At 46.6% G+C, this 20238-nt stretch overlaps 1 protein-coding gene across 1 annotated transcript; it reads left to right on the plus strand.

Annotated features, from left to right (window-relative positions):
* Positions 1–761: 761 nt before the first annotated feature.
* Positions 762–16013, plus strand: LOC144133556 (xaa-Arg dipeptidase-like). The gene is made up of 7 exons (XM_077666730.1): positions 762–898; positions 1604–1865; positions 2694–2839; positions 4802–4951; positions 9929–10067; positions 12662–12904; positions 15469–16013. The coding sequence occupies exons 2-7, from the start codon at positions 1637–1639 to the stop codon at positions 15795–15797; spliced, it is 1236 nt and encodes a 411-aa protein (XP_077522856.1). The 5' UTR covers positions 762–898; positions 1604–1636; the 3' UTR covers positions 15798–16013.
* The last annotated feature ends 4225 nt before the right edge of the window (positions 16014–20238 follow it).

Here is a 20238-nt window from a genome sequence, read left to right on the forward strand (position 1 = left end):
TCATCATCGTGATCAATGAAAGACGAAGCTGCAGTCTGGGTCTCTGGCCATGCAGGCATCCATTCAAATGAGGTGGTTGATTACTTAGCAAGGTCGGCTTTTGACGGGTCAGTGACACATCCCGTCCCGAATATCAGCCTGCTGGCGATTTCCAGGTTTCAGCGGCTCCAACACATATCAGCCAGGTTACGTGATCCATTACTAAATACCACTTATTATCAGCACTTAGCATGTAATTGGAACGTCCGTTCGTGTAAAACCAGGCTGTGTGAGGTAGCTATGACGCGGTTGCGGAGCAGGATTCCCAGTTTGAATTTATGCAGGTGTGGGCTGACACCGACAAACCTATGTGACGCATGCGGGGAAGGTGAATCTGTAGAACATTTTCTCCTCTACTGTCCTAAGTTCGCACTTCAGAGAAATATTTACCTGGAGGTCCCTCTCTCCAGGTTAGAGCTCCCGTTATCTCTGCCAGTGCTATTATCGTTTGGTGCGAGCTCCGAAGGATTTAGATTGGGTTCAATTTGTGGGATTCTCCATGATTACATAATTGCAACTGGTAGGTTGATTTGCTAATTCTTTTAATATTCTTCGAGCTGTCTGTTATTTAACTTTAAATATTCTCCTGTCGTTTTTACTGATACATTTTTCAAAATTCACGCTTGGTGCTAAAATTTTGTCGTAATCTCTTATGGAAATTCCTTTGTTTATGCCACTACACCTTGACCAATCCCCCCGCGTGGGTATGTTCCATGTTTACTGAGGTAAAGAAGAAGAAGAAGATCTTTGGCCGCGTGCTACCTTCACTGTGGAACGCGGCCGACGTCCGGCTAGTCGTAGCAAAGGTGTCCTGCTGAAAGCGTTTGAGGCGCCACCTTCAAGGCTCTTCGTAAGGACGGTGAGGCTTTATTTCTCGACGGGACTGAGCTAGTAGACGCAGCAATCTCCTAGATTTCATCCGCGAGGCGACATGCATGGTGTGTCCGGCAGACAGGGCTCCACAAACTACCATTTAGCAGATTCTCCAATGAACATCGTTAGCCATTTTTTCTTTACTAGAGGAATCCGAAGCACCCGCCTTGTGTTTCCTTGTGGAGATGTTCCACGTGGAAGCGTTTTCTGTTTCTTCTGTGGTACCACGCAGTGTCCGCACATGTTATAGAACCCCAGGCCATCAACATTAATCTGAAGGTCTCCGCTACGGACTCCCCCATTGCCCACGTGCAGCTCTGGTACCTGAGCTCCACATATCGGGGTGGTGACCTGAGGTGGTGACCTAAAGGGTGGTGACCTGAAGTAAAAGACCCGAAATTCAATAGTGTAGAAGCAGATGAAAGACTTTCATTCAATAGCTGGGCTTCTATTGTATACGAAGGGATCACGTGGCACACGCAAAGTAATGAGACTATGTGGTACAAAATATTCGCAGACATAAAAAAGGCAGCACAATACAAACTACTGGGAAACCGTGGCCACACCTACCAATTAATGTTTGCTAAATTGCTAATAGATGCGGAATTCAGGCTCCGTAGCCTATGATCTGGTGATTACCAAATTGTGTCATCAATGACCACCCCAAACCTGCTCTGGCGCCTCTACTCAGATCCAACAGGTTTTCTGTTCAGCCCCGAGCGCTATGGCGGTTGCACTGAACGCGGTGGTGCACCAGGCCGTCGAGAGCAGCGCCGGAGAACTTTGGGAGCTGGGCCAGTTCCTCTGGGGAAACCCGGAGACCTCCATGAAGGAGGCCACGGCACACGACAAGCTATCAGAGTTCCTGGAGCGCAAGGGCTTCCAGGTCACGAGAAGGTATCTGCTGGACACCGCCTTCAGGGCCGAGTTCTGCGCCCCCGGAGGCATTGACGGTCAGTGGGGCTCCCGTCTGCTTGTTTCTTCGAAAGAGGTGGCTAGCCAGTGCAAACCTTGCTAGCGTTTAAACGCGTGGGAAGTTTATGGTATAAGTTTCTATAGGCTACACGGCGTCAGTCCGGAAACGGCGATATCCTCCATCTGCTATTTTCTGCAAAGAGGCCGCAGACAGAAAAAAACAGCTCAGCTCCTTGTATTAGAAAGCATCTAGGTCGATAGCGTGAGGTCAGCCCTACCCCCCCCCCCCCCTTTTTTTTTACTCCGGTGCTCATTCTATAGCACGTTAACTGGCTAGGAAGCCTCTATCTGCAGGAGCTAAATTGTTAGCATCTAACTGATATACCACGCTCAGCTATTGTTTTTGATGTCGCGTGGTTCAGCGTGTAAATAGGAACACCACGCAAGCAAAGCGCGGTGTTAGCATTTAAAGTAACTTCGGGGTGACTAGTTTTACTAACTAAGTGTAGCTTGGAGGAGGAATAGCAGCATAGCTTAAGGTCGAAATGAGAATCAGAGCTTCTTATTAAACACAATGAAGTGCTATTTGAAACTGTGAGTACGTTGTTGTGCGGGTTTGGTCACAAAGTTTTTGGCCAGAAGGGAGGAACTGCGTCTTGTCGTACAGAAAAGATACATTTCTTGTAGTTAAGAGCACGTTACCAAAACAGGCATCTTCTTTATTTGCCAAATAAACTATGCTACCTACGCTTCGCGGCTAATTGATGGCAATGACTCGAGGTTTACACCATCCTGAGAACGTATCCGCGCATCTGTAAGCGAGTAACCAGTATATCTGCTCTTGACATCTGTTTGTCGCGACCCAGGTCCCACGATAGCGTTCCTGGCCGAGTACGACGCCTTGCCCGAGATCGGCCACGCCTGTGGCCATAACTTGGTATCCGAGTGCGCACTCGGCGCCGCTGTCGCCGTCAGGGAGGTCATGAAGGAGTTCAAGAACATTCGCGGAAAGGTATGCAGCTGCCATTCAACAATGAGCAGCCGGAGAAAATCTAGAGAGGCGTTAGCACTTGTATGTGCATGGTATGAAGTGCACAGGCAATGACACAATAGCCACTGATGTAAATCACGAAGACAAGAACTGGATATGTTGTACAGAAAGTGCAAAAGCTATTGCCTAATTACCGTGCCGCAGGAGGAAGTAGCGAAGCTAACCAAAAGCTCGTTTGGGTACGCGCTGATAGATATCATTGCGTATGTACGAGTATCAGCGCAGCGATTTTTACGCCAGATCCTTAAGTGCAAGGGCCCAAAAAGAGCGATATCTGCAGTCCATACTTGAGAGCCGCTGTGCCAAGTTCCCGAGCCGCAAAACATTTGCCTGAAACCTCTCACAGATGGCGCTATATGGAGTCTAAAGTTAAGGTTCTTTCACAGCAGCGGTCTTCCGGTTAGAGCGGCGGCAACCATTGGACACTATTTTGTTTCACAAGTACTGCGCGTGCGTGGTTCCTGCCTAGGACTTCCATTCCTGGGAGCCGTATATTCGATTATCTCGTGGTCAGAACAGCGAAAATACACGTTTACGGCGAGGGCCGTTGTATGGAGCCCACCCTGGGCGTTCGTGTGACCGTCACCTGTATAGAATTTCGCAGGTGCCTGGAGGTGCACCCAACCAAGGGTCAGTGCTTCCGGGCCCGGAAGTTTCGCACTTCCGGAGCAGCCCCGGTGGGAGCACCTTCCGGCTTGTACGGTGCCCCAAAGTTGTCCCCATCCCCTGAGATCCCCCAGGGACGCTGGGTGCGCGGCCCACCCAGGTCCACCCTAGGAGAGCGGCGCAGCAGTGGAAGCGTGAGAAGCGTCAGTGTTAAGCAGGCGTCGCCTCATATCTGCGACCAGTGACGACTCTCATCGAACCTTTTAACTATAGCCGTAGCCTAGTTCCTCCCACACTTTTGTGGGGATCAATACTGCAGCGCCGAAAACTGAGTACGGGAATGAGTGGCGTAATTGTTATCACTACGGTTATCATCCTAAATTTCGAAGCTAAGCATCTAGGCACCCCTATCTGAAATGCCGCCTGCAACCCAGAGTTTTGTCTGAACTGAAAAGGTGTGAACCTTCTAAGTCGAGACAGAAGGGCATTTTTTACAGTGTCTTAGCTCTTGCATTGGTGTTGCAATTATTGCTACTTGTTTTAGCTCTTTAGAAGGCAAGCAGAAAGATAGGGTCGTCAAAGAAATGAGCCCTCTTGGCCATGTAACTGATGTCCACGGCTCTCCTATGCAATGACGCCATACAGGTATTCCATTCAGTCACATAGCTACCCCCTAAAGTGCCACTTTTGGATCCGTGAAAATAAGACATCACCCATTGGCAGCATCGCTGTTGTAAAATTGGAGGGAGGAAGAGACCATAGTGGATAAGATAAAGAGAGGAGCAAAATTCTGTCGCATGCATGGCAGGACGTTGGCAGTTATGTGCTCAATTGGTAACCGCACCGTTGATCTCAGAAATCCAACAACGCCTAGAAGAGAGGGTTGCAGTTAAATACCAACAAAACTAGCATATTTTTGTAGTCGTTAATTTTGTCACCATCTTCAGCTATCGAAAGCAAAGCTTATCGTTGAAAGAGAATCGTTTGAACTGTCTGACGCAGTTCGAAGGTGATCCCTTCAGGCTTAGTCTACCAAGAGTAAAATGCTTAACCAAGTTTATATTTGCAACAAGTTTGAACGAAATACATGAGTATAGCTAGTCACCATCACTAGAAAGTGAGTGACCGTCGCACAAAGACATCTGCATTGGTTCTTTTCAGACGAGCTGGCCGCAATGACCTTCAAATCGGGTTATACGTCCGTCTCTGACGCCTACGATTGTCGACCCGAAGTGGAGATTTTCAGAAACTCTCGCACTGTCATTTCGCGTATCCACTGCGTATTTATTATACTCTCTTCTGGGCGTCCATCGTCAGATCCTGGTCCTGGGCACTCCCGGCCAGGAGAAGTTCGGTGGCAAGGAGGTGCTGCGTCAGAAGAACGCATTCAAGGAGATTGACGCCGTACTTCTCGCGCACCCGGCCGTCTTCAACTGCGCAAACCCTCCGCTATCTGCCAGGCAGGAGGTACGCAGAACAACTGTTCACACCAATGGCGTTTGGTTGCGCTGGCTGGCTGACAGGAGGCTGGCTAGCTTGAATTTTCTTGTCTCCGCTCGGTCTGGCTGAGCGCCTAAACTTTCATATCGTCTCTTAGAAGAAAAGCTGCCGCTATTATCGTTCATCCACTATAGGAGTGTCAAGATATGCGAACTTCATGCCTGGATCGGCTATTATACGTCGCCAAACAAGTGGATTCGGCTAAGAAATACACCTTTTTTTTGAAGCGAACCTTCAAAAATAGCTCCATCAGTTTTAAAAAGGCGCCCAATATCAATGATTTACGATTCAGAAAAAATAAGCCAGACAAAAGGCCTGAGGAGATAGGAAAAGAGGCTGGACTACCAACTGACATGAACAACGAACTGTTTATTCGAAAGTCCGGGGCTCAAATATATACATAGTAAAACACGTTGCGGGGCTAGTTGGTTATGCATATTCTTTCGTTAAAATTTAAGCAGCGCTAACTTTTAGGACGAATACACAGAAGACATGACAGGACGGGCGCCCGTCCTGTCATGTCTTCTGTGTATTCGTCCTAAAAGTTAGCGCTGCTTAAATTTTAACGAAAGAAAATATATACAGGTCACTAAGTCACATGACCCTCTCACAATCGCTATCAAATCAACCTACCATCCTGGAAACAAAATTTGCAGCGACCGCACAACCTTCTATCTTACGTATGATCTCCAAGTTACCGTTGCCAACTTCTAGTACAAAACATCTTTGTAAACGCAGCGTCATAACAACCATTGCAAAAAAAGTCATATACAATAAAATAACAAGAAAAAATATGGAGCACTTTAACCGCACAAGTATCAAACAACAATATAAAAAGCATGCGGAGCAGAATTGTTCAATCTTAGAACGCACACATGTGTACGTTTCATACAAAGTTCCATACTTTGGTGTTCTTGGGGTCATTTCCCGCAGTAAAATACAATTTATCAGCGGTCATTTTTTTACCCAAATAAATTGCTTCTTTTATTATTGTTTACATCACTTATGAAATGGCAGGTTGCACTGAAAGTTTTAGGAAAACATATTTATTTGTTCTCATTGGTTGCTTTTTGATTTCTGAGCAACGGAAATAGCGCAGTATTTGTCTCGCATCTCGCTCGACACCCGAACCACGCCCTAAGGGAAGGGGGGAAGGTGGGAGTGAAAGAAGAAAAAGAGTGGAGGGCTTCGGAGTAATTTCGACCGCCTGGGGATCTTTAACCTGCACTGACATCGCGCAGCATACGCGTGCATGATGTCAGTGCATGTTGAAGAACCCCAGGTGGTCGAACCCGGTTTTTAATAAGAAATCTGTTCGCGGAGCAAGAATCAGGCAACACCACTTCGGAGCAATAGCGCATACCGGACAAGGGACCAAGAACGAGTAGACACACACAGCACTTTGTATGTCTACTCGTTCTTGGTCCCTTGTCCTGTTTCGCTATTGCTGCGAAGTATGAACTAACAAGCCGAATTTCAACGTAACACCACGTTTCTTTTATGAAATCGAAAGGCGCTACATGGTATGCATTTCCTTGTGCGATAATGTATATGGTTTGAACAAGATAGGCTTAACTAAGCAAATAACTTCCTACTTATTCCCGAACGGTTGAATATCCTTCAATAATTTCTGCCTCATCATCGCGTCAAGTTTTATTCTAAGTTGTCCTTCTGTCCTCTCTGTTGTGTTTGCAAATTTTTTCAGAAATGTTGTGGAAACTTTCAAACCATCAGCTGTTTTCTATTGAACTGGCACTCGTGTCGCTCTTATGCACGTGAGATTTCTTTTTCTTCTCACTGCTGTGCACCGTGCGGTGCAGCACGCCATAAGTGACAGGAAGCATCGTCAAGCCGCTCTTATGCGGATTTTTCTCCTTTTACCTCAGACCTGTAATATGACGCAACGCGTCCAAGTGAGCCATCAGAGGTACTCGCTCTAAATTTAATCAACGCGCCTTCACATAGCGCACCCAGCGTGCACAATCATTCAGTGTATTTTCTTCTTGGCGTCGATTGCTAAATAAATTAATTTTTCCGCACCACAAGGCTCGCAGTGCTTCATGACTTAATCTTGGTGAAAAAACAGCGCACAAGCAGACACAGACAGAAAGAAGGGGACAAGCGCTGAACTAGCAACTGAGGTTTTATTGAGAAGCATGGCGAAATATATACAGCACAGCATACAGCTTTCAAAAAACATATAAACAGCACATAAAAGGCGGATAAGAAGCCAGCATCCAAAATCATCGCTTAACGTTGCATATCCAAGAATTCCATCTTTTTTGTTGAAAGAAGGATAGACGGGGTGCTAACACATGAGTCCTCCGCTTTTGCTATCGCCCTAGCCTCGATAATTTCCCTTGTTATTGTGCACTTGTTTCGTGCCAGGATTTTGCAGCCGTGAAGTTCGGGTATGCAGGCAGGTTTATGATTGCAACGGTGACAGTGCTTAGCCAGAAAACCTGATGAAGCAATGGATCTTACATTGTTGTTATGCTCCCGTAATCTTTCGTTAACACACCGACCGGTCTGGCCGATGTATCTGCTTCCACACGGTAACTTAATTTCATAAACAACACCCTGATCACATGCAACAAAAGGATTCTGGTGGTTGATTTTGCATCCAGGACGAGGCTTTTTCATTGGATTTGTCGCTTTACACAGTTTTATTAGTTTTTCTGGGGCAGAAAACACCACCTTAACATCGGCCTTCTTCGCTATTTTCTTAAGGTTGTGCGAGATCTTATGCATATAAGGGATGACCACAACTTTTTGTTTATCATCTCTTTGTCCCTTTTGTTGATTGCATCCCGTCTGCCCTTCCGCTTTTTTCTCTTTTAGAACACCTTCCGCCACTGACACTAGCAATTCACTGGGGTAGCCAGCCGCACCTAGACGGGCAGTTTGTTTCAGTAGGCTTTCCTCAACTGTGTGAAAACACGACTTGTTTAATGCATTACGAAAGCAAAGCTTAGCTATACCCCTTTTCACCAATTTCGAGTGTGCCGAATCGTACGGAAGTATCGGCTTTTTTCCCCTAGGATCATAAATCCAACAGGCATGGTTGTTCGTAAACCGGAGGCTTAAGTCCAAGAAACGGATGCTTTCATCCAGAGGCAGTTCATTGGTCAAAGTTAGGGGGTTTAAACACTCCTCGAATATTCTTAGAATGCTCCCGAATGTTTCGTCAAGAGGTCGGTCTGTCCTTTCTATTATAATCAGAAAGTCGTCAACATATCGTGCCACGTTTAAAACTTGGCAGCCGTCCAGACGTGTTAACAACACATTGTCACACTCAGCCAGAAATAAATCGCTCAACAAGGGCGCTATGCATGAGCCTATACACACACCTTGCTTTTGTAGATACGTGTTTTTTCCCCAGTCTACATATGTAGATGTCAGATAAAGATGCAATAGTTCCAAAAAGCCCCCTACATCTATACCCGCCTCATTCTGGAATGCAACAGCTCCTGCTGTTCCTTCCAGAAAGCCTCGTCCTGGATGCAAAATCAACCACCAGAATCCTTTTGTTGCATGTGATCAGGGTGTTGTTTATGAAATTAAGTTACCGTGTGGAAGCAGATACATCGGCCAGACCGGTCGGTGTGTTAACGAAAGATTACTGGAGCATAACAACAATGTAAGATCCATTGCTTCATCAGGTTTTCTGGCTAAGCACTGTCACCGTTGCAATCATAAACCTGCCTGCATACCCGAACTTCACGGCTGCAAAATCCTGGCACGAAACAAGTGCACAATAACAAGGGAAATTATCGAGGCTAGGGCGATAGCAAAAGCGGAGGACTCATGTGTTAGCACCCCGTCTATCCTTCTTTCAACAAAAGAGATGGAATTCTTGGATATGCAACGTTAAGCGATGATTTTGGATGCTGGCTTCTTATCCGCCTTTTATGTGCTGTTTATATGTTTTTTGAAAGCTGTATGCTGTGCTGTATATATTTCGCCATGCTTCTCAATAAAACCTCAGTTGCTAGTTCAGCGCTTGTCCCCTTCTTTCTGTCTGTGTCTGCTTGTGCACTGTTTTTTCACCAAGATGCAAAACCAACTAGCCCATTCAGCTGCTTTACTGTTCATGACTTAAGATCCTGCCAAATCCCGCGCGTTGCAGCTCGTACTTAGCGCGATTACGTCTGCATAAAGATTGTTTCGAATGTGACTGGTTTATTGATACGTCAACACATTTAGCCATGCAGAATAACTGAAAATTGGTAAATTGGGTTTGGGGGAAAGGAAGTGGCGCAGTATCTGTCACACATATTGGCGGACACCTGAACCGCACCGTAAAGGGAAGGGACAGAGGAGGAACTGAGAGAAGAAAGGAAGAAACAGGTGCCATAGTGGAGGGCTCCGGAATAATTTCGACCACCCGGGGATCCTCAACGTGCACTTGCATCGCAGAGCACACGGGCGTCTTTAGCGTTTCGCCTCCATCGAAACGCGGCCGCCGCGGTCGGGTTGGAACCCGGGAACTCCGGATCAGTAGTCGAGCGCTCTAACCACTGAGCCACCGCGTTGGGTATGCAAATTGAATTTGCGCTCTTTCCGTCTTCCCGTGTAGGAAAAACGCTAAGGCGCCCGTGTGCTGTGCGATGTCAGTGCATGTTAAAGATCCCCAGGCGGTCGAAATTATTCCGGGGCCCTCCACTACGGCACCTCTTTCTCCCTTTCTTCTTTCACTCCCTCCTTTATTCCTTCCCTTACGGCGCGGTTCAGGTGTCCAACGATATATGAGACAGATACTGCGCCATTTCCTTTCCCCCAAAAACCAATTATTATTATTATTATTTCCGTGTTCTTCCTGTGTCTGTCTTTTATGTGTGCGCAACTCGTCTCTAAGTACGATCACCGCTTATCTTACGTTCTGGTTCCTCACGTTGCTGTGGTGCAGTAAATGAATAAGTAAACCTTTTCGTTTTCACGCAGATCACGGTGCAGTTTCAGAGCAGCGTGCCTTTCGTCGACTCGCCGTGGGAGGCGTCGAGCGCGCTGGACGCCGCCGTCACGTCCTACGTCAACCTGGCGCTGCTCCGCCAGCAGATCAAGCCTGCCAGCAGGATTCTAGGCGAGTGCGAGCCACTGTCCGATGCAGGTTTCACTTCATTATTATCCAGATGGATGTATACTTCTTTCGGCCGCCGTGCAAGGGTGCGCATCGATTCCGACTACAAGACTATTTTATTTATCTACCAGCACGCATCTCAGCGCATGCAGCTTCCGGCAGCAGTACACATAGAGCTACAAAATATGCGCATTTACACGAATTTACACTTTTGCACGAAATAAAATTCTGCGTAAAGAAAGAGAAGAATTAGAAGAGCTAAATTTACCGGCCTAGCGCATTAAAGTGGCCGTGAAACATGGTTGTTCTACGTATTGCAATTTCAGTAAATAATGCAACAGCGTGTGATTGTGTTTTAAAAATTTGGCTGCCGTGGACGCGCTGCATATTACAAAGAAAACGCGACAGAAACTGAGACCGGGCAACTTTTCCCAGCGGCAGCGACCGCCATATTGAATGCTCGCTTGACGTCACAAGGGCATAGACGGAGCAGCCTCGTCTGTTACCGCTGCTGCAACGCGCGCAACGAGGACTCTTGCCTCCTGTACGTTCGTGGGCTATCGAAGTAGTAACATGTGTGAGTGACTGGTGACACAAAAGTGGTAGTAGTAGCGTAGACTTTCCTCGATGTAGTTAGGGTCCGGTCACACTATAGGCAAATGCGACGCCAATCGACGGTCGGTGGGCTGGTCGGTATGCGCATGCCATTGGATTTGCTCCGCCACGCCTAGTTCTTCACTCCTCTGCCACTCAGCGGCCAATGCGTGAGGTCAGAGTGGCTACGCCCCCCCCCCCCCCCCCTCCAGCTGTGGTGCAGCTGGCGCCTGCCGGAGTCTTGACTTTGCTCCTTACCATGCTCCTTGCGACCCTCGATGACGGTACACTCCATCACGAAAGACTACTCTGACTGGTTAAACCAAATCGAAAACTGCTTTCGCTGTAAAAATTGGCTGGAGCTATTGGGAATGCGTATTTAAGCCACAGGTGGGGTAGTTCCTGATCCCGATGAAATGCGGTATCCAAGGATGGGGTCGGAAATGGGCGTTTGGGGGTAAGAGTGCAGGGTATACGTGTGCGTCGCGCGTGTGTACGGTCGTATACATCCACCTATATGAAGCTACCTAACGGCGTGACAGACGTAGCGAGGGAAAGGGGAGAGGGGTTGTGAGTAGAAAAGGTGGAACCCGTAATGTCATGAATGTCGTCATTGTGGGTTGACCCTTTTGTGGTTAACATTCTATCCAGTCAGCGTGGCCCGTTGTCATTTCGTTATCGTGGCTTCGGTTTATTAGAACGAAAACGACGCTGCATAACCGAAAACGTGCTCACAACAGTTCTCGGTGCAGAACTCTTAAGATGTTCTGCAATTTTTTAAAATGGGCTTTTTGAGTTAGAAAAGTGCTTTTTTTTTCACACAAGACTGTCAGTAGGTTAACGCATCAGAATACGGCTAACACTTGCTGAATAGTAGACAGGCTAAATAACATTGAATAGTTAAGTTTTGCTGTTACTATTTGTTCCCTTATTCATAAGGAGGCGTATAGCTCTGCGTGAGCAATACGCTAATTAAATTTTAGAATTTCGAAAACCCAGTTACCCTCGGCGGTGCGGCAAAAAGAAAACTGAGCTACATCGCGACAAAATACATACGCTTTCGATAATGTTGCAGGCAAAGCAACTTGTCCAGTGCACGTAACTCGCCGAAATAGCCAAAATTTGTTATGCCATAGCGCTGAGGAATATTTCGTTACGGAATTTCTTAAATCTGATATGAATATTATTTTGCGGTAGGATACACGCCTCGCAGTAAATAAGGAGACTAACAGTCATAGCTGCAAATTTAGCTACTGAATAATGGTTAACCAGACTACTAATTAGCCCGTTTCAGTTGCATTCTGATGCACTACACCGCTTTCAATACTATGCCGAGAAAAGCGCCACTAACTCAGAAAGCCAATTTTTAGAAATTGCAGAACATCTTAGGTTAAACACCAGGAATACGTACACGGTATGTGTCTCCAATGACGGATGCAAACCTTCTGGATGGAAATGAGCGAATGGCTACAGGTAATGAGTGCCAATTTTCACTTGTGCCGGGGAACAAAACTGCATTTTAACACGTTAGTGTGCATAAGGGGAAAGATTGAAATCGTGATGTCTTTTGGTGGATGATTCTGTGGCACAATTGACATAACTGACATCTGAGAGCCTGCGGAGTAATTGTCTACAAACTGTAGAATTTTCTTTTTTTTTTTAACTCTGTGATTGCATGGCTAAAATAGAAGCTGCGAACCCGACCGCGGCGGCTGCGTTTTTATGGAGGAAAAACGCTAAGGCGCCCGTGTGCTGTGCGATGTCAGTGCACGTTAAAGATCCCCAGGTGGTCGAAATTATTCCGGAGCCCTCCACTACGGGACCTCATTGTTCCTCTCTTCTTTCACTCCCTCCTTTATCCCTTCCCTTACGGCGCGGTTCAGGTGTCCAACGATATATGAGACAGATACTGCGCCATTTCCTTTCCCCCAGAAAGCCAATTATTATTATTAGTGGCACTCTTACACGCCCGCACGGCTCCTCTTGGCTGATCTGCGCTGCAGGCATGCTTCTCGCGTCTGGCGGAAACAACGTCACGGTGCCGGAGACCAGCCAGCTGATGTACCAGCTGCGCGCCCCCACCGCGGGCGACCTGGCCGTGCTGATGGGCCGCGTGGAGGCGTGCTTCGAGGCGGCTGCCCAGGCGACCGACTGCTGCCTCGTCCAGGAGAAGGGCATCGTCTACAAGGAGTTCGTCCACAACAACGCCTTCGTCGCCGCCTACAGCAAGCACGCCAGGGAGATGGGCGAGTCATTTTCCATCCCTGTGAAACCGCCGCAAGGCCTTGCAATTGAATTCTGGCCTCACACATTTACTGCAAGGAATGGACGGGGCTATAATGACCACTAAGATCCTCGAGCTCCGTCTACCACACATTCGGACACACCACTGTCACTGAACCAGATCCACTATTTTTCTTCACATGTCTGCGGATGGTGTGGAGCTTCATATATAGTATGCTGTATACATCTTAGGTGTAGCACAAGCAAGAGTCGCTTTGCGCGGCCTTTCCTATCATACTGCGTCTCAGTACTCCTATCTTTGACGACACATCACTGTGCGTCAAGCCACATCCTGAAAATGTTCGCCTAGTGTTGATGCCGCAGTATTCTATTATCATCGGGCCGCCGCGGTGGCTCAGCGGTTATGGCGCTCGGCTGCTGGCCCGAAAGACGCGGGTTCGATCCCGGCCGCAGCGGTCGAATTTCGATGGGGGCGAAATTCTAGAGGCCCGTGTATACTGTGCGATGTCAGTGCACGTTAGAGATCCTTAGGTGGTCGAAATTCCCGGAGCCCTTCACTACGGCGTTCCTCATAGCCCGAGTTGCTTTGGGACGTTAAACAATCATAAACCAAACAATCGATTATCACTTAAGCTTTCTAACCGGCACTGCCATAATCTAACTAGCGACGCTCTTCCGAAAAATACCTTTTCCACTGCTTAAACGGAGAGTGAGGACAACTGCATACAAGTTTGCTTGTGTTGATAGGATAATGCGTTCTAGTCACAGAAAGATCATTCTCACCCGAAAAAGGGGCTTTCAAGGAAGGACAAAGAACAACAACAAATGCACGTGTGGCCACCACAGGCCCATTTCTCAAGTAAAACGCAGGCGTCGGCTCCGATTTTTCGGTCCGGATCCCAGATGCTAAGCAACACCGCCATTAAATTCAAAACAGTGGCAATCCGCCCTTTTCGCTAGGGACGTCACACTTTGAATCGACTGGCGGGAAAATTCTTAAATGAGTCTTTTACTCCGAACCGTAGTTTGGTGCAGTTATCTTCAGTGCCTCTTTAAGACCACTGCAACGTTTTCCTGGGCATTTAGTTTATTTTGTGTTTATTTGGGGAGGGGCGGGGGTTCTGCAGCTGTAACCGTCAAGTGACCTTACTGGAGTATACCAGCAAGTAGACCGTACCCTAGCTGCAGGGAAGCAATGCTAGTTTGCTTATTAAATCGTCTAAAAACTTGCTACAGCCTTCCTTTTGGTGCGCAGCCATCCATAGCGGAACAAACCAAAAATAAGTGCTCCTAACCAAATCTCAAGCACCCGTGAAACCAGTTCTAAGGTATCTGCACGTTTCGTTCTAGTTTCAAGCTTAGTCTAATGTATGCAGCCCCGTGGGTTCGCTTGTAAGCCGTGTAATGGAGCTCCTGTTGCCCACCTCGCAGTCCTAAAGCCTGTTGCGGTAAAGGCAAGAATTTCTGTCATCTTCGAAAGATTTGGATCGCTGATTGTGCAAAACGGACCGTGCTGAATGCCTTAACAGCGTATTCCGTGGGCTGCATATTTTTGGCAAAGTTTGTAACTACTTTTGTGAGCTATCGACGCCGCGAACAGGACTTTGCGGAAGCACTGGGCGCAAGAAGTACACCAGGAAAAGAATTTACTATAGATGACATACAGGCATCATCGTCTATGCCTTGTATCGCATCTTTGTTTCCCACACCTTAAAGGGAGACTGAGTATAGGTCGCCTGCATCGATAGACCCACGTCCATGAGAAAAGGAGCGCGAAAACAAGACGACGGACGAAGACAGAACGCACGAGCGCTCGTGCTGTGTGTTCTGTCGTCGTCTTGTTTTTCGCGCTCCTTTTCTCATGGATCAATACCGACTCGTCCAACTTTCCGCCCTTGTCAATTATAGACTCACGTCTTAACGACTAAGAAGTTAGTGTCACTGAAACCGGAGGATTTGTATGCTATAAAAGGCGAAAACCTGAAATATAGATGCTGCCATCCCCAGCCTCTTTAGCAAACTGCGGTCACGCCGAGAAAGTTTTTGCATGGGATCAACCCTAACAAAAATTTCTTTAGACAGTCTATAGACTGTTCATATACTTCTGTCTACAAAGTCTATAGACTCTCTATAGTCATTCCCTAGAGAACAGTCTGTAGGCAATACAAATCCTATAGACAGTCTATAGACAATCTAGATTTTTGGCCATAAAATTTTAGTAGACTTTTCTATAGACAGTTTATAGACTATGAATAGACAAAAATAAATATCTATTGGAAAGCAATAGAGTTTATAAGAAGTCTACAGAATGCCTATACACCATTTTTGTAATGGAATGGGGATAGGCTACGCCGCCATTGATTTCGATATAGTGATCACTGAGTCCTTTTCGGTCTTGTTGTTCACGAGTTCGTATCGAGTGACAAGGAATTCATTGAAATTTAAGTTTACCTCCAATAAATGGGTATTTTCCTGTCTCATAAACATCAGCATAGGGTGAGAGCAAAAGCTGGGTGGTGCTGTCCACTGCCTTTCTCGAAGTCCTTCCTCCGTGTGCACCCTGCAGGCGTGCTGTTCGGTGACGCGGACGAGGCGCTGGTGGTTTCGGCGGCCTCGTCTTCGGACTCCGGCAACGTGTCGCAGGCTCTGCCCTGCCTGCAGGCCGCGTTCGCCATCGCCAGCGCGGGCGCCAACCACTCGAAGACGTTCGCCGCGGCCGCCGGGTCCCGCGAGGCCCAGGCCCCCACGCGACGGGCGGCCAAGATCCTGGCGCTCACCGCCTTGGACCTGTACACGGACCCCAAGCTGCTGGGCCGCGTCAAGCAGGAGTTCCACGACTGGAAGAGCAACCAACAGGAGGACAGGAAGGAGAACAAACAGCCCTGCGGCAGTTAAACTGCTCACACCAACAGAAACAAGCGAGACGAACTGCCAGGCAACAAGCCATTTTAGTTGAAGACACGTGCCTATGTATACCGGCGGTGCAAAAGCGATAGCTTCCTCAAGCGCACTCAATCCTGTTGGTTTTTCGTGCAGTCCTGGTATAGTGAGGATTAAATGGCTTTCTTAAGTTCTTTTGTTAGATTGGGCATATATTTCTGGTCTCTGTTTTCCAGTGCCAACCCGATATCGAACAGGCTCGACTACAGAGCTATCCGCAACACGTACATCTACAAAACTTTGGTCGGTGCTTAACTCATATTAGAAAATTTTTTCGAGATAATTCGAAAACATTCGCCGCCCCTCTTAACTTTGGACTGCCAGCCAAGTGCCGCACCAAAATGGTAAAACTCCTGCAATCGGCACGAGATGGCGGCCAATAATCAATGATAATTGTGTGAGACATTATGACAATCCTGGATATTCCTGAACTCTAAGAGAAAAAGGCCATAAATATGTTTTTTTCTAATTAAGAGAATTTTTGGTTTTAGTACGGAACATTACTTACTCCAAGGCACGTACGTTAGACGTCGGCTGTACATTATGTGATATAGACGGAAACGTTTAGGCAAAAGTTTGCTACCTCTGCTTAAAGCGGGTGTCAACGTCACCCGTGGTGAAATTTGTGAAAGCTGCATTTTATGCGGAAACTTACACTCGTAGCTCCGCGCTTCAGCAGTGGAATCGTGGGCGCATTCTGGGACTGTTCTTTAAAAAGTGCGGAATAATGTGTCGAGTAAAATGGCCAACTGAACGATACCTGTTAGGGCAGAGATCCAGTCAAGGCAGTGGCGATAGGCATACGGCTTCAGTTAACATTAAAGACAAATTGAGTGTTGTGTATTGTGGCACATAGGCAACTAACGCCATCATGCGGCAAGCTCATAAGGATAAATTGAACTTGTCCTATATCGTTAGGGTACAGCGTAATAATCACGGAAACTACTCGCACCAAAAACAGTGCGTTTATAAGCTACAAAAGACAAAAAACTAAATTGCCGACAACACAGGCCGATATCCCAATCAAACTGCGTGCCGACACCGACACCGATCCTCCAGAAGCCCAGAAGAGAACACCACCACCACCCCAAGCACCAACTTCCAACCTCCAGAAGGCATCCGCCCACCTCCATCTTCCAAAAGACCTCCCATCCTCACCCACCAAAAGCCCACGCTGTAGCGGTAGGAAACCCACCTCGACTTTCCAGAATCTGCCATGTCCAGAAAACCAGGAGAAAAGTCCACCACGCACCTACCTCGTCTCTCCACCCTCCAGAAGGCTTCTACCATCTTTAGCTTGCAGAATACCTTCACGCATGTGTACCCTCCGGAAGTCTCCACCCACACACCCACCTCTGCATTTCAGAATGCCTCCACGAACTAGAAATTCGCCTAGCAGCGGAATGGAATGTGACGTCGGAACAAAATTCAAATTCAAAGAAGCAAAGGGAAATCAGCTGCAGCTTCTCCGCATCACTTCGCAAGATCGTCATTCATTTTTTTATCTGCTTCGCAAAACTAACTCACTAAGCGTTGCAGGGAGGCCAGCCGATGTCCTGGTGAAGGTCGAAAGACGCCGAGATAGCTGCCTAGCGATAAGGCTGTGCACACGCAACAAAATTCTTAAAAGCAGGCGCGATCTCATGGGAGGAGGGTTCTTTCGATGGTTGCGAAGGGAGAATGAGATTATAGTGGTATCACGCGTGCATCCGCCGTGCAATCGGGCACGCAAGTAGCGTCGGGTTCTAAGCTGCCGTGTCGGAGCGCACTCTCTCTCTGACAAACCCAGCCAGCGAGAACTGCTCAGTCGCGGTAGTCATGAAGGCTGCTTTCAGAGAAAGTGCCATAATTCCCACTTGGCGTCTGGTCTTGGTCGTCGTCCCAGTCATGTGGATAATGATAAAAATTACCGCTGGCACTTCAGGAACTTGACGTGCGAGTAATGCGAAAGAATTGCAATTGTATACAATTCTATTTCAATTCCATTGCGCTTCTATTTCAATTCTATTCCAAAATTTATTCGAATTCGTTTCCAGTTTTATTGTAATTGTATTCCTTTGTAATTGATGCAGCTGTAATCAATGCTTGCGGTAATTACTCGTACTGACTGTTACAGGGTAATATATCGTATTTTCTCGCTTTTCACGATGTCGCACTGTTTAGACCAATCGCCAGTTTTTAATTGTGCCACTTTTTCAGCGACGCCGGGTTTTTGTGTCGATGAGCCATCCAATGCTTTCGCATTAATATTAAAATAGGTTACCTGCAAAGCTCTGGGCACACTTGAACCAGCATAAGCGAAGATGCTCCGGACAGTTACGTATACTAACGGTGAAAATGAAAACGAAAGAGCTGAATTCATGGCTTCAAGAATTCCTTTCGTTCTTCCAAGTTCACAGAGGGCTTAGAAGACTAGTGAAAGTACCAATAACAGAAGCTCAAAGAGAATCTAAAAAATCGGAACGTACCACTGACTTCGCATGCAATATGAGCTGGAAACACAATAAACTTTTCAAAGCAATTTTTATTCCGCATGCAAAACGAAATGCAAAGCAGACATGCAACGATTTTTCATGTCAAATGTACAAACACTTTTCTTGTATTTTTAACGTGAAACAACATTCAGATATTTACGTCTGACATCCACAGGCTGATGCAGTGTCGTCTGCGAACTGCAGGTGTTTCGTATGGTGTTCTGCCGTAGACCAAGCACATGCGTGTTGGGCCAGCACCACCTAGAAAACATCGCGTAATATATTCTATAAGGGTGTTGGTTATTTTCGTTCTTTTCGCTACTTCGTTATTTTTCACCGTACTCCTCGTTTCTTCTCATAGCATTGACTCATAACTGCGTGGGGTCACCTAATAGCTCTCTTTGCACAGCAACATTGGATAGGCTAAGGCTTGTGGCCCTGATGACATTCCTGCCGCAATTTTAAGGAATTGTGCGGATACATTATGTCTGTATTTCACCCGGCTGTTCCAAAAGTCTCTTAATGAAACCGACTTGCCTGCTGATTGGAAGGTAGCGCGTGTCGTGCCCATACATAAGAGTGGTATGCGAAACTCCGTTCAGAACTACAGACCCGTTTCCTTAACCAGCATAACCTGTAAAATTATGGAGCATGTAATATATAGTTGCGTTATGGCCAATCTCACCAAACACAATCTCCTATGCACTAGTCAACATGGTTTCAGGCGGGGATTTTCTTGCAGTACGCAGCTGGTGGAGTTCGTTCATGATTTGGCATCGGCAATCGATAAGCAACAAATTGTGGACTGCGTTTTCTTGGATTTCCGCAAGGCATTTGATGTTGTCGCGCACAGTCTTCTTCTTTCCAAATTGAAAGCGTATGACCTGGATTGTAAAGTAATTGCGTGGATTGCAGAATATCTGTCGTTACGAAGGCAGGCTGTTGTTCTGAACGGTATTTCTTCACAGTATGCACCAGTTACGTCGGGAGTTCCCCAAGGCTCAGTATTGGGACCACTTTTGTTTTTGCTGTATATTAATGATATTTCAGTTGGCATACAGTCTTCATTCAGGATGTTTGCCGATGATTCTGTTGTTTACCGAGTAGTAAATTCCACTTCTGATTCACAAATCCTGCAAACTGATTTAGATACTGTGGCAGACTGGTGTGTACGTTGGGACATGTCCTTAAATATAAACAAAACTGTTCACGTCACCTTCGCAAGAAAACGTGCTAATCATCCGTATAGGTATAGAATTAATGATTTTACTCTCAACATAAGCAAGTCATTTAAATATCTAGGCGTCTTTTTTACATCGGACTTACGATGGAATAATCACATTAATTATATTGCGAATAAGGCAGCGTCACGTTTGGGTTTTCTACGGCGGAATTTTAGCCATTTACCAAGAAACTTAAAAACACAGCTGTATTTCAGTTATGTACGCTCCATACTTGAATATGGATGTGTTTGCTGGGACCCTCACACATCTGAGTGTGTAGGAAAATTAGAGAAAATTCAGAATAGGGCAGTTAGATTTGTTCTTGGTAATTATAATTGGCAAGTTAGTATGACGGAAAGCAAACGAAAACTTAACTGGCAAGAGTTGAAGGACCGTAGAAGGTACATCAGATGGAAATTTTTCCATGAGATTTATTATTCAAAAACTGGCATAAACCGCGAACAATATATCCAGGCACCTCATTATACATCAAAGCGACTGGACCACTGCTTGAAGGTCAGAGAATTTTCTTGCAAGGGTGACGTCTTGCGTTATTCTTTTTTTGTTAGAACTATTCGGGACTGGAACAGTTTGCCATCGAGCATTGTATGTATTACATCTAACGAAGCATTTTTTCATGCACTGCAATAATTGCTTTATACCTATAAATGAAGTCTCTACCCCCCTGTTGTAATGCCC

The sequence above is a fragment of the Amblyomma americanum genome, chromosome 5 (assembly GCF_052857255.1).
Source record: "Amblyomma americanum isolate KBUSLIRL-KWMA chromosome 5, ASM5285725v1, whole genome shotgun sequence".
NCBI lineage: Eukaryota > Metazoa > Arthropoda > Arachnida > Ixodida > Ixodidae > Amblyomma > Amblyomma americanum.